At 43.0% G+C, this 15,287-nt stretch overlaps 1 protein-coding gene across 2 annotated transcripts in view; it reads right to left on the reverse strand.

Moving 5' to 3' along the window:
• Positions 1-5,996: 5,996 nt before the first annotated feature.
• MARCHF8 (membrane associated ring-CH-type finger 8) overlaps positions 5,997-15,287 on the reverse strand; it is an 88,141-nt gene continuing 78,850 nt past the window's right edge. For both annotated transcript variants that reach the window (XM_084210202.1, XM_084210201.1), the window contains 2 exons: positions 13,272-13,419; positions 5,997-10,752 (listed from right to left, as the gene is read on the reverse strand). In XM_084210202.1, the coding sequence (XP_084066328.1) occupies positions 10,448-10,752; positions 13,272-13,419 (453 nt within the window). In that variant the 3' untranslated portion in view covers positions 5,997-10,447. The remainder of the gene's footprint in view (positions 10,753-13,271; positions 13,420-15,287) is intronic.

Here is a 15,287-nt window from a genome sequence, read left to right on the forward strand (position 1 = left end):
CCTAGCTGGTCTCTGGCTCTTGTGAATCTTTAGTGATAGATATGCATAACAAGCTAAATTAAAACCACCTCGGGAGTGCTTTACTTGTGGTACAGTTAGAGCTGAGGCTCTGTACTGGATTAATTAGTGTATTATGGTAACTAATTAAATCATACTTTGGTAGCACTTTCAGAATGAGGCACTCTGCCCACAGGTGGGGCAGCAACCTTCAAATACATAGGAAGTGAGCCATTAAAGCCAACTAAAGTTGGAAGTTGCTGCTGGCTGTGCCCGTTTCTGTTCTGGCAAGTCCAGGTGCAAAGTGCCTTGTGCCCCTCGGACTGCTGAGCACATCCTGAGATATGCTTATGGATTCTCTGCTTCAGCTTCCCAAGACAGGCTGTAGTCTGTCCTATGTTTTAAGGTACTTACATGTTGTGGTTACACACCAATGGGGACAACAGGGACAGCCTGTGCTGCCCTTGAAAGGATCCTGTTTTTCTTTTGCAGAGGCGTGAAGATACTGGGCTGTGCTCATTCAGAAGAGTCAGGGAAGGTCTCCTGTGTCTCACCAGGTCAAGTAGTAACTCAAGCATTTTCTGTATTGTGACTTAGATTTCTAGGCTCTCCCACATTCAGGACATGCTTTTATATATAGACATAGAAAAGATTCAAAAGTACTCAGCATTAATTTCTAGTCTGCTGCTACTGTTTAAATGACAAACAGAAGTGCAAAATGGCCAAGTGTTGCATGACCCACCTGAGGCAGTTGCAGAATTCCAGCCAGGAGATCTGACTTCTCCTCCTGAGATTTAAGCAGCAAGGGATCCTTGCTACTGCACTCTGATCACTTGCATGGACAATGTTATCACATAGAAGCACACCATAAACCTGGTAAGATTTTCCTTGCTTTCCCCTTCCCTTCACATAAGATTTCGAAGAACTCACAGTTCTGTTTTGTTTTTGCACAAGAGCTGTTAGTCCTAAAGTTTCTAAATTTAGGTTCACAGCCTTCTTTGAAAGATATCTGAAACCCTTCTAACATATCAAGTGCTTCAGAAACAGATTTCTCATACCTAAGGCCCCTTTCTAGACACCTTCATTTTCACTGCAAATATGGAACAAAGTGGTGTTCCAGTCTTGATCAGCAGGTTTCCACATTTCTTTGCATTTCAGCTCTGATGCAGGATTTGAACACAATTCCATCCCCCTGAGTGACGAGTTCTGTTTTCACACGGTTTGAGGCTCTTCTGCACAAAGATTGACTGGGACTCTCCTCTTACAAACTCATTAAAAAACACTAGATATGCTCAGCCCTGTAGAGGAAAGTTGTAGGAATGCATTTGTTGTGTCTCACCAGCCTCTTCACAGCTGTGTCTCTTTTTAAGTCTGTTCTTTTAGCACTTCTAACTTTTAACATGACGTGTACATTCAAAAGGTTATTGATAATTTTTGCTTTTGGCATAATTTCAAACACTTTGTCAAAATCCCACCAGACATAATGCAGGATACACAAAAACAAAACCCAACCATTTTATCCAGAGAGTGCATCACCCCACTCATAAAGGGACCCACACTGTACTGTCACCATCAGCTCAGGCTTAGCCCCCCTCAACCCTTTCCCTGGGGAAGCAGGAATTGTTCCCTGCACCCCCTGTGCACAAACACCTCGCTCCTCTCTTGGAGAGGGTCCCACTAAGAAAGGCAGCAGGATCTGTGCAGCCCCATGCAGGCAGCTGGGAAACCAGGCCCTTAAAACGTGAGCAGCTGCTGTTCCTGGTCTGGCTGAGTGTTACTGTGGGGCAGGACAGCTGCCTGCAAGGGCACATCTATTCTGCCCGAGATTTGCTGCTCCTTACTCACAGCTCCCCTTTGCCTAAGCATCCCTCAGATTTACTACATGGAAACTCTCAGCAGAAGTCAGCTGCTGTCCCTCTTTACCTCTGTGCAGTGCCAGTGAAAAACAAGGTTGTTCTGGGAAGATGTCACGGATCTTACAGGCCTCTTGAGACTACAGGCAGTTGGGGTAGGCAGATGGCCCTCCTGAAACATGTTAATAAGGACTGGGAGCAGGGAGGAATGATACAATGCAGCAATTAACAAATGACAGAGAGGAGCAGCAGAGCCTACAGAAGTTCCCAATCTACATAAATAATCTAAGGGGCATGAGCTTAATAGCTGAGAACATATGGATGTTAATTGCGTATTACTCCACCAGAATGGGGAGAAAAAACCCTCCATGTTTGTACAACTGCCTCTGTCCCACATCAGTGCCCAGAAAGGAACTCTAGAGCTGCAAAGTTCAGCATGGTGTCCTTGCTCTGCCATCCAGGTAGTGGCAATTCTGGTACCAGCTGAATCTCTCACAACCCCCAACAGGGCTGCTGTCTCAACACTTAATACAGTATCTTTATGCCTTTTCTGCAAGGGACCATCCAGGTTGCAAGAGGCTGTCAGTTTCTCTATCCCCATGAACTTCCTACCCTCTTTTTACAGCCTGGTGTTCCTTGGATCCTTCATCCCAATTAACATGGTGTTAGGACACCTCCCTCAGCCCTGAGGACCATGAGATCTGGAACTGCCTGACCTCATCGCTTCCCCTCATGTGCAGATCCTCTCCTTCCTCTGCAGGTGTAGCTGTGCAGCTACACTTAAGGAGAGGAGAGAGGCAGAGAGAAAGCAATGTGCTTTCAGGCTTCCCCTCCCCACAACCATTGCTGAGGCTGTGGAGGTAAGAGTGCTAAAGAGGAGGGGAGAGCAAAGGCATGGGACACGCTACGCCACAGGCAAGGCCAACACAAGGAGTACAGCTGCATTAGTGGCTGCTCTTTAGGTATCATTTTGTGCTGCACACATTTGAGAACTGCAAAATTAGAACAGCAGTGAGAGACTGAAAACTGCTGCAAAATTCCTAAGCCCAGGAAGCAAAGGTAGAGTTCTGATAGAGGCTTGTGCAACATCAAGCAGGTTTAAATTAATCCTTGAAATAATACCTCTAACTTCCACCACAGCTTGATTTGGTCCAGGGTTGCAAGAAGGCTGCTCAATGGAATGGTTTGATTTAATTTACATCTGATTTCTCTGGTGTACATCAACTGCTTATATATGACCATGAATTTAACATAATCCTGAAAGCAGTTTTGGGATAGAATAAACCATCGACTTGCAGGCATAAGAAAATACTGGTTTAGATAATCCTGCTATTGGAATCAGTTCTCTTTTAATACAGCACTTTCAAAGCAAGAAGGTAAACATGAGAGCAAAATAAGTGGCAAGCCAGGCTCTAGAGAGACCTTGGTTTATCTGTAGGAAGGGGACAATGGTACTTGGTGAGTTATTTTGGGATGCTCAGGAGTAAAGCAGATATGATCTATGACACACTATCCAAGACAGCTGTGTTCTTGCAGTTGGGATCAAATCACCAGCCCAAGACCTCTCCTGTCCTCTCCCCACCCCAAGGATAACTGTTTCCCATGAGAAAGGAACCTGCTGTCCCAGCACCAGACCCTACAGCTCCAACAGCGGTGCATTTTCCTAAGCCTGCTTGGCCTGCCTCGTTGGCAGGTGGCCTTTGTGACAGTATCAGAACAACCCAGCACAGCACAGTGGTACCAGCAAAATGGGCTGGGAGGTTTGTTTCAGCAAAGTCTAAAAATGCTGGGAATTGCAAGCCTGATTCCTTGAAGATTCAGGATTTAATGAGCAGACCCTGAGTGGTGATCTTCCCCCCCACCTCCTCGCTCTGTACAGCCTCCTGGTGTTTTATTCAGTTATTTCAAACCCTCCTCTGATGTTAAAAGCCTTTGAGACAACTTCATTTATCTCCCTAATAATCTCAAAGTCTACTCTCTATTTTCAGATCTCAGTTCCTCTGACACATTCTTGCCTTTTCCTAGAATGCACTTTAAAGAGCATTTCTAAAGTTTGCCATCACTCGACCCTGCCTGAGCAATATTACATTTCTAATTATTCTACCCTGTATAATGCACTGAATTTGCTTCCTATTTCCTTTGTCTAGGGCTCTTTTGATATCTGTTTTTTTTTTAAAACCCTCCTCTGCCTCCTTTCTCCATCTAGCCAAGATGAACTGAGTTTTCCTCTGTTCCATTCGTGTTCTATATTGAGATATTCTTGCCTGATTTTATATTATACATCCATCCCAAGGCAGTGAAAAATCATCCTCTTCTGTACTGTGGTACACAGTACAATGCCAAAATGTCAGAGAGCATCCTACATATCAGAGACTGGAGCCTAGAGGATTTACAGGAAGAGCTGGGATCACAAGGGGACATAGACCTTTACCTGCAGCGTTGCTTTTGGGTATTTCTGTGGTCATCCCTATCAACCACACATTGTCTGCAATTTGGTATAACCCTCACAGCCAGCCTGGCCCAGAGGCAAGTGAGGAAGGGGGCAAGAGGAAGGAAATTTGGGTTGCACAAGTAGACTGAAAGGAGAAGGACAAGCACAGCAAGAGGTGGATGGGGGATAGGGAAATCTGGAATGGAGGGGTGGCTGACAGGAGACTGGTCCACAGGGTGGCTGTGGAAAGTGGGATGGGAGGTGTCCTGCAGCAGGGCAGGGGGCTGAGCAGCAGTGCAGGCATGAGCCAGGCTTCTGAGAGAGGACTTGGCTTTCAGAACTGGCAGCTGGAGTTGCATCTTCTGACACCTTTGTAGCCTCCACAGGGCACTCATGGACCTTGAAAATGCTTCCCTTCTGCTTCCCCATACCTCCTTCTGCCCTGCTCCGAGAGAAAAGTCAGGCTGGTCCTGCCAGCCAGTAACTACTCACCAGCCAGCTCCACTTCCTGGGGACCAGATGAAAAATCCTGTTCCTGGAGTCACAGCTGTGCCATATGCTGCTGAGCCAATGCTGTTCTGTGCCTCAGAGATGGACACACTTCACACAGTGACAGTAACACTCTTTCAGATGAAAATACGGTTTATAAGAGGAAGTAAGTTAATTTATAATTAACTCGAGATGCCTGAGCCCAAGACAAGGAACACTTTTTAAGTGGCAGCCAGATGGCTTTGTGGGCTCTGTTCCTTAAACCATTTATCAGCTTTTCATCTCAGAGACTGCCAGTCAAACAGCAGGCCCTGGAAATTATCCTACCACCTCTCCAGGAGTGTATTTTTGTATAGAGGTCTTGTTGGATTTCCAAACTTTATGTAAGTAGCTTAATTTACTACAGCCAGACTTTACTCAGGGAATGTAGAACAGAGACTTTTGTTTAGCATGGAAGACACCTCTTCAGGGTTGCAGATTTAAGATTTCCTTCTCTTCCTTACCTAAAAGGAAATGAAAAGCTTTTCTTTGAGCCCCCTTGTGTCTGTTACAGACACAACTCTCCAGGTCTTTGCTCCTTGGTGTGTATGCCTTTGTAACGAGCTCTCACAGCTGCGCAGTCTCCTTGACCTACTGCTGCTAGAAATGTATTCTAATGAAACTGCTAAAGATTTCCTCTTCTGTACACAAAATTAATATTCTTTCTAGAGGAAAATCATAGCAATGAGCATCTTCTGCTCTGCACCTCTACACAGATGCATGTGAAAATGCTGACTTCAGATATGAAACATTTGATGCCCCATGCAGTGTTGATTTCAGAAGGTCAGATTTTAAGGCCCATGGATATTTTCTCTCCCCACCTCCTTCATGGCAGAAACCAGAAACTTCTTCCCGTGATTCCTGCATTTGAGACCAAAGCACCTGCATAGAAGGAATTGCCCAATTATTCTGATGGTTACAATGCCTTTATCATTAGGGATCATTTTATCATCAAATTGTCACGGGATGCTGCTCTGCACTGGTCTGCTACACTGAAGAGCCATCAAGTTCTGTGTTTTGATCATCATCTTACTCAGTTTTTCTCTCCATGCTTTTTCAAACAAAATGGATACTATAAGGGGTTTGGGTTTTTCTGTTTTTTTATAGAAACACTTTATTGCTGCAGTCAATAACCCTGTGTATCACACACAAATAACCAATTACAGTTTAAGAAACTAAAAATAATTCTGCAAGTGGTAATACTGAGAAAACAGACATACATGAAAGGATACAAAACTATACATTAAGTTACTAGAAATTTAATAACTAAAAAATTCTGCAGAAGTATGAAGTGTCTTGTATAAACGTTATACAACACATGCCAGTGTAAAGTTCTTCAACATTATACAATTACCTATCTACAAATGTTTTACCTAAATACAAGATTAGCTGCAATTTTTAAACAGTTATCTTCTATACAAAGACAAGTGCTTTCAGTACTTCATTGGAATATACAGACACTGCAATGTCTCAAAACTAAAAAATAATCACAAAATAAAAAGTCCCACTTAGAAATTTTCTTAGTGTATCTAATACAACACTAAGGAAATCCAGCCAGCAATATCCTTGCTTTTGTATTTACCCTTTTTGACCCATATCTGAGAGGGACCCAACCCAGAGTCACTGATCTCCCCTCTTTCATTGCTGGCCAGTCTCCAGAGCAGACCACACCAGAAATCTGTATCTTAACACATGTCAGCTTTAGGAGAAATGTGGACCTGGTTCCTACTTAGCAATAGATACATATTCTGCCACCCACAGGGCAGAAGCACCCAGCTCCTGTGCACGGTGACATCCATGCATCGCTTCCAAGGTTTCCCACCATGGAGGGGCAGGCCAAGCAGCCCCCTTCCCTGCAGCACCAAGTGGGCCTCGTGCTCAGATCAGTACAGAGGCTTGGCTTGAACAGAGTTATGGCTGCTTGCCAGGAACTCCCAGGTACAGCACAGAGGCCCAGTTCTTCTCTAACATTCACAGGCTCACTCAGTCTTCACTGAATGCCTCCCTGCTGAAGCAAAGCCAATCTCAGTGACACTCAACCAGAGGGAGCTGTCCCCGGGTCTGGCCATCTCCTCAGAGCACATTTTAAACACCACTCCCACTCCCAAAATACAGGCTTACAGATGAAAAAGTCCTGAGAATCCACAGGAATTTAATATCTCATCAGCTCTTACACAGGACCAACCTTCTGCAGCACACACCTGTATTTCTAACATCATGCATGTTCATGACATGACCTGGCAGATTCATCAAACGTGACACAGCAGGGGAATTTTCTTGGCCCAGATGGTGTCTTTTTGGACAGGAGTGCTGTCAATAGAATGGGGTCAGTTATCTGGGGCACTGGATATCAGCAAAGGCTCTGACAACCTAGGGAAGGGACTGTAGTACATGGCATTAAGCCCATGCTCCCTCCTACTTAAATTCTGGTCTCAGGAAAGTCTCACAGTAACCCAAGCTAACTTTGGCCAAGGTACAAGGACCAGGCTTCTATTTCAGTAATTTCAAAAGCTGCCAGAAGGAAGTACTGGAGACCCTGATCTAAGAGGGTGTCATTGTTCCCCTTACTGAAGTCTGAATGGAAAGGACAGAGCTCACCTGAGCTGGCATCAGTGCCTCACAGCTGGAAGCTGAAAAAAGTCAACATTATCTTCTTGAGGAGAAAGAAGAAAAAAGCACCATTCAGCCTTCTCAAACATTTCATGGCACCATGCAGAAGCAGAGAACTGCATCTCCAGAGGCCCACCATTAACACCAAGGAAGAATCAGCACGAGAAGTATCACCAGAATAAATGAACCCCCCTGGCAGATGGATCTCTTCTGCAGCCTTTCCTGGTATGAGCATTCCAGAGCAGTATAAAGAGTTTAAATAATTTGCCTTAATTTTCATTCCAAAAAGAACTGTTCGGAGAGGGAATCGTTAGCAGCAACACTGGCTAAAACATTTTCATTCACAAGTATTTTTCCCCAAGTGATTTTGCTGGGGATGATTTTTCTTTACAAGTTAAGATACTCAGGGGCACAGCAAAAACCTTCAGTACCCTGAAAACACTGAACAATACCTGGCACATTCCATGCGCAGCTTCCAAAACACCGAATGAGATTTTGCAACGTTTCACCTAGAATCACGTACAACAGTGACTGAAGCAGAACCAGTAAGCTGCAGTGTGCTGTATCGGCCGTGTCAGAGCATTGCTCACACCCCAGAGCCGCTCAGGTGAGCTGGGAACAGCCAGGTTTCAGACAGGACTTGTCCATCTTCCTTTCACCTGCCGGCCGCAGACGCGGTGAGCACGCGCACGGCGCCGCCCGGCAGCTGAGCCTGCGCATCTCGCAGCTGTAACGTGAGCATCCCACAGACAGGCAGGCCTGTGCACCTGGGCATTTCAGAAGGACATCGTGAAGGTGTGCAAGACCTGATACTTAACCCACCTGAGTTTATCTTTCACAGAACAAAATGAGACAGTGTATTATCTGGGTTCTCAAAATAGAAGAGGATCACCCACAGCAGAGTTCAGGAAAGGTCTTGAGTAATTGCACTTTGAATTATGGCAGGCACAGGCAACAAACTCTGCATGTGTATGGTCACAAGGACTGCCCCGATACTAGCAGGGTATGCAGGGTTTGTCTGCCTGTATCACTTAAGCATGGGACATCCTGACAGCTAGTACAGTACACAAATCCATGCCAGTGCAGCTTTACCAGGACTGCCCAGAGGTCTGGATGTTTTAACACATCTCAAGAACAAGGTACCACGTTGTTCATGGAGATCACAGACAGTAAGCTTCAAGCATGAAGTGACAGAGGCACACGTGCTTTTCCTCTAACAGCTTCTAGAAACCACTGGGATGAGTGTTCTCTTACCAGAGTCCCTTCTCTGCCTTCTATTAAAATATTGATTTAGAAATAAATTAATATTATATTTTAAGGAAAAAATCCCTGATCTCTTACTGTTATATTTTAAGAAGTCTTAAAGCAGCTGCTTTTACTATGAAAAAATGTACCCAAAGTTGTACTTCAAAAATACTAAGTGAAACTTGAACTAGAGCTAACAATTTAGTTCACAATCTCAACAAGTAAACAGAAACTTTTACCTGAGAAGTCCAGGCAACTCCTACTAAAACCAGCCATAGTATCATCATTGACTTGACAGAGATTTAGACAGGGCTCAGGTAGGGAAAGTCAGCTTTCAAATGCAGAGGCCTCATGTGCTGACTTTCATGGGGCTTCGTTTCTGCTCTAGTCGCACTGAGACTTTGGTTAAATGAGGGCTTAAAGCTGGACAGTGGTGCAGTGAAACAGACTGGACAAACAAATCAACTGCAGACACCCCAGGCTTTGGGCAACCAGAAGCCTTGCAAATAGATTTTAAAGCTGTTCCTCTCTGCTGACTGATTAAAAAGCCAGTCCCAAATTCAAAAGCACAGATATATACTATTCTCTGACCACACAGTGCATCACACCAAGCAGGTATTTTTAAATTTGTCCACTTAATGTGATATTTACGTCCTAGACTTTTAAGTCAGCATCTCCTCTGACAACATCAAATTCTTGGGTAATTCACACATGACACAGCACTAAATTAAGAAAACCAGTTTCAGCTGTATTGACTAAGTTTTCTTTTTTCCATAACAGCTCACATTTTTATCAATATAGCAACAAACCCTTTGCCAATGGTTTGGAATGAAAGCTACTTCAGGTATATATGCGCAGGTATGCTGATGGTCTGACCTGCTGGGAAAAAAAAAATCAAAACCAGTCCCCAAAACAGAACACTGAAACCACTGAAAACAAACATTGTACACATCCACTACTTCTCATACACAAGTCACAAGTGCAATATCCTTTGAAGAAAATTCCTCCTCAAAGGAAACCCAAAGAGGCAGAATGTTTTAGTGTTACGTTTAGTAAGATAATGTGGGCATGTGGGGGAAATCACAGGCTGAAATTTAATTTTTTTTTTTCATAAGGCAAGAGGTTTATGTTTCAGAAGAATAAATGGGGTAAAGAATTAAGAAATGTTTCAAAAATGACACATTCTTTCAAGTTTCATTCTCATTTGACATACATATCACAAAATAAAGATTTTTAAAAGTGCTATATGCTTTGTAAGTCTCATCGCAATATGTAAAGCAAAATTTTACACCTGCTGCTTGAGACACAATGTTAGTGGCAGTGTTAGTGGTAGATTAGACTCCCCCTCCTTTCTCTCACTGTCTGGGATAACCTCCTTCATCTCACATAAAGAACAGACCAACCAACCAACCCCACACTCCACATCCTCCAGAATCACTTAAGAATCATGTTCTAAAGTAACAGACTCCATGAAGTTGGTGACAGCTCGCTAGCGGCTTCCTTAATACCAAACCCAAGGCCCGTTCTACCCTGTGAATACCTCATCCTGTGACTCTTTGATCAGCCAGTATGAGACACAAAATGTTGAGAGGTATGCAACCATGATGACATTGACAGATATGCCTAAGGGATTTAAAAAATTCCAACAAAAAAAAAACAAATGTAAAAAATTCATCCGCCAGCCCTCAGCTGTTTGCTGATGTTAAAAAGGTAGAGCAGTTTGCAGTAAACAATGATATTCAAATCTTCAAGGACATATGGAAATGTCCCTTCCAGCTAGCAATCAGACATGAAGGATTTCTGCAGCACAGTCTTCTGGCTCTGTGTAATGTGAAGAGTTTGTGTCTGAATGGTGAACCCCAAACATTTCTTTACTTTCGAAGTTTGGCTCCATTAGTGCAGGTTTTTCAAAAATATTCTTTTTGCTAGTTTCTGGACAGTTTTGTACATATATTACTCGGTTATAAGCTTTAAGTCTCTTCCACAGCTGTACGTACACCTTGCATTGTACATACATGAACAGAAGTCCTCCAGTGAAACCAATAGCCACAACTACCAGCTTAGTCCAAAATGGCCACTCTAGAATACCTGGAAGTAAAAAAATAAAAAGAAGAATTAAATTCATCTCAGAAACTGCCAGTCAAACAGCAGGTCCTGGAAATTATCCTATCACCTCTACAGGAGGGTATTTTTATATAGAAGTCATATTGGGTTGCCAAACTTTATCTAAGTAGCTTAATTTACTACAGCCAAACTTTCTTAAGCTGGACTAAACTGGATCTTTCAAAAATCTACTGTAAGGAAACTGTCACAGAGTTTGGGTCATGCCAGCTATTCTTAGTTTGCAATTTTTCCTGTCTGGCTTTTTTTTTCCACTTCAAGTCAAACACACAGACTTCTGCTTCATGTATCACATTCTTCCCCACCAGAGGAAAAAAACAAAACAACTGATTTTCTGTGTCTGAGCCTTGATGCAGTACAATCACAGAGTCAAGGCAACCACCAGTAATATACTTAGGTCCTTTTACACCTGTTCTTAAACAAAGACTGGATCAAATTATGAAAGGGATTCTATGACATGGTTTCCTCCTCACAGCACAGACACAACTCAGTGACCCAACAAGTCTGTTCCACTCTGTGATCACACAGCACACGGAGACATAAAGGAATTATTGTTACCATACAGCTTGACAAGTTTGTTGTGCAGACGAGGAAAATTTTATCTGCATCACTCTCAGTAACTTGTATCTGAACTAGAGCATCTCCTCTGATAGAAAACTGCAAGTGCTGGAGATGCTGAAGCATTCCAAGCTTACCCTCTGTCCTTAAAAACTACCACTACCACTTTTTGCCTAAATTTGTCTAAATTTGAACATTTAGACAGTGGATCTTGTTACATTTCTATCAACCACTTTTAAATTAGAAACTCTTTATTTTATACATATTCTGCTTACATAGCTCCTGTGTTCATCCAGCCCCTTTAAAATGAGTGCCATCACAAGATGGATATGAAACTATGCTGAATCAACCATTATCAGGTTTTTAAGAGAATAAAATCATATCTTTCTAACTCTTCAAAGAGATACAGGGCTGGTGTGGTTTGGGAAATGCATGGCAGTGAGGGAGGAATTAAAATATTTTAGTCCCAAAATACAAAGGGCATTGCAGCCCTACTACTGATGAAATCCCACTTGTGATTCATATCTGACCCTCTCATTCAAAGATGAGCTGTCTGATGCTGTCTGTAGGCAGTGACAGCACATGCTTGCCCCTGTGTGGACATGAATTTATATCTACACACACTTCCTGCATCCCCCAGCTCATTACAGCAGCCCCTGGATTTAGAATCAAAATGAAAGGAGGAAAGAAAGCACTATAATATGTACCAATTATTCACATCATTCCTCCTAGTTATGTTCATCTAATATATTTACAGGAAAAAATAACCTGGAGATGATAAAGCTTTGAAAACATGTTCTTTTCATTATCATATGGAAACTTTACACTTTTGAAAGGCCAATAATGTTTACTGCTCATGAAAGAAATGGGGCTGGATGGAACAGAAATGAAGAGATTTCATTGAAAGCAGCTTCCTGACTGAAGTCGTGAACAACGCAGCTCTAGCCTAAATACGAGGGCAACTTTTTATTTTCAAGAGATTCTGCTCTGAAGAGACTGCAAGCACTCTGTGGATTTACAGGTTTATCAGTGCTCAACCACCTCCCGAAGGACACTGCTCAATCCCCAGCAGAACATTTCCCACCTGCATGTCCAGTTGGCATGCAGCGCTCTGTAAGCAAGGGCAGCTTCCCTTTTAACAGCTTCCATCCATTCTACCCCCTCTTTAGGCTCAGCTGCCTGAGGAACAGTTTTGTGACACCTGCAAATCTGCAGCCCAACATACCTGAGTAAACACATTTCAGCTTGGTACATTTACTGCTGACACACTAAAGAAAACCTTCTATTCAAGAAGTGAAGGTACCTGTGTACCGGGGTGGCAGCCCTTGATAAGATCGCAAGCATCTTATCTCAGTTGTGCAAATTGGAGTCCTAATACTCAACTTGAATTTCTTCTGCTTCAAGTGCTATCACTCATAAAAGTTTTCCCAGCCTAACATGGCTCTCACTGATGACTAACCCACCCCACAGATGACTGGGCGGAAAGAAAACCCTGTTGATTTACCTCAAAGATTTGAATTTAGGTTCCTCTTACTTCTTCTCTTTTTAAAAACTGTTCCAGTTTTGCCCTATTTAAAGGTAGTCATAGCAGCAAACAAATGCTTATATCCTTATCTGCAAATTTAGACCTAAATTTGCTGAGACAGTGCAACTTTGTGTCTGGCTACAGTGGATCAGCTCTCATATCCATGCATTTCACAACTGCTAACTAAATTGACCTGAAATAGCTTTTAAAAGTACCCACAGATTAATTCACTGGTTAATTTACTGATTTGACTAAATAATTTTAGAACTGTGCTTTTAAACCAACCCAACACCAGGGTAAAGCTGACTAGTTTAAGTTTAACACTTATGTTCCACATCCTGTCTACAATCAGGATAAATAACTATTCCAAGACAATAAATGGGAAGATAAGCAAGTAACGTACCGGTAGTTTGTCCCTGTTTAATCTCTTCAGCAGTCCTGTCTATCAGGACATAGAGAGACCACACAACACAGGTGATGGCAATGATATGGAATGTTACAGAGCACATGATCTTCCTCCTCTCACTGGCTGTCATCTGCAGCTTCTCCCACTGCCAAGAAACCAGGAACCAGAGCAAGAGATTAGGAGATTATTGTAGTTACTAGAGAGTATGAAAAGAGAACGTTGATAAGAACCAAAACCAGGGAGGAGACCAGTTTCCTCCTAACAGGGATTCTGAAAGTCAGATGGCATCATTGCTTTGGTCACAGCACGCGTGTGACGGCTGGCAGCTCACCCTGCTGTGACAGGAGCCATCCTGGTGCCAGAGGGGACTCAGTGCTCAGCTCCCACCCTGTGCCTCAGGACAAGGCCATCACACCCTGCTTACCCACACAGGGGCAGCTCCAGCACAGAGGGCCCCAAGCAGGGCTGCTCCTTCCTGGGCTCCCCACTCGGCAGCAGGTACCCCCAGCTGCAGCTGAGCGTCTCAGGTGGGAGTGGGTACCCTTGCTCAGGGAGGCATCCCACAGAACAGTGGAAGTGGCACAGGATTCCACTGACCAGGGTGTGTAAAGACACCTCATGGTGAGGTCTCAGAGTCCCACGGCTGTCCAGCTTTCACCTCCTGCCTCTGGGGGCTTCATTCAATCTTCATTTGTATTTAACACCACTTACAGCAGTGACACTTTATTTTCAGTGTTTCGAGTGCACTTAAATACATATGCCCATAGAATATACAGAATGGGGGTGACAGCTTTTCTAAGTGAGAGAACGCTGCAAATTAAATCCCCAGTTCTGCTCCTATCAATAATGCTTATATAGCCCAAAACAAAATCACAAAATCAGGTCAATGTACTTTCAGAAAGATACAAGGAAACCAGATAATGATTATAGATGTTTCTAATATGCCAGACATACCTGGGACATCCAGAAGCTGTGTTTTAAATTTCTTTTTTGTAATTTTGCCTATGTATATGATGAAAGTTTTTGCATGTGGGACACACATCCCTCAGCATATCTGCTTGGAAGAGAGTTATGACAGGCTTTTCTCACACTTTCACAAAATACATGCTGGGACATATAAACATCTCATGCATAAAAAGGTGCATTTGATGTCTCGTAGAATAATTTGTAGAAAAGAGGACTTCAAAAAGGAGGCATAATGAGGAAGGGAGGGAGGGAGGATGACCTGAATGGTATAACTGGAATCATCCTTTATGTTGGATTATTGCTTCCACTGCCACAGAGACTTTGTGATCATCTCTGTGCTGCCAACAGACACACCTCTTTGTCCAGCCCAAGCCACATTTCCAGTTATGTGGGCATCCAAACCTCATCATGGCAAAAGAATTGAGTACTTCCAGGAATTACATGCTGGACTTCTTGTACTAGAAAGCTGTATTTTTCAATCATTTTAGAAAAAGACTGGAAAAAATATTTCCTTTGCATGTTGTATTTTAAATAGAAAATTGCTTTTGCTTCTATAAAAAGGTGTTGCTTTTTGCTAGAAAGTACAAATTAATCAAATTATTTTGCCAAAAAGCAACCATGTTAAATCTATTTGCAAATGCTTTTACAGAGCCAGGAGGACCTGTACTTTGACTAAGTTACAGTTCTCTTTTGTGTTCCACAGCCTGGGCTCCTCTGCTGGACAATACCTCCTGTGAACTGCTGGCTCCACAGTCACAAAACCAGCTTGCACTGCCTCACTGCTTCAAGAGAGATGACTGCAAAGCAAAACAGAAAATATTCTGCAAATTGCACACTAGCCCAGAGAGGAAACTCAAATTTGCAGGTCCCTGCTGTATTGTTCTGATGACACAGCATGTGCCATTTCCCACTTAAAATAGTCAGCAGTTCTGGACTTTTCAAGTGTCCTTAAAACAAACAACAACAACAAAAAAGCCCAGGAGAAAATTTAGATTTAATCTCTCTTTTTTCATTGAAATTTTCAAATTAAGCATCTCTCTCTTGTTG

This window comes from Fringilla coelebs (genome assembly GCF_963513975.1).
Source record: "Fringilla coelebs genome assembly, chromosome: 8".
NCBI classification, from domain to species: Eukaryota; Metazoa; Chordata; class Aves; order Passeriformes; family Fringillidae; genus Fringilla; species Fringilla coelebs.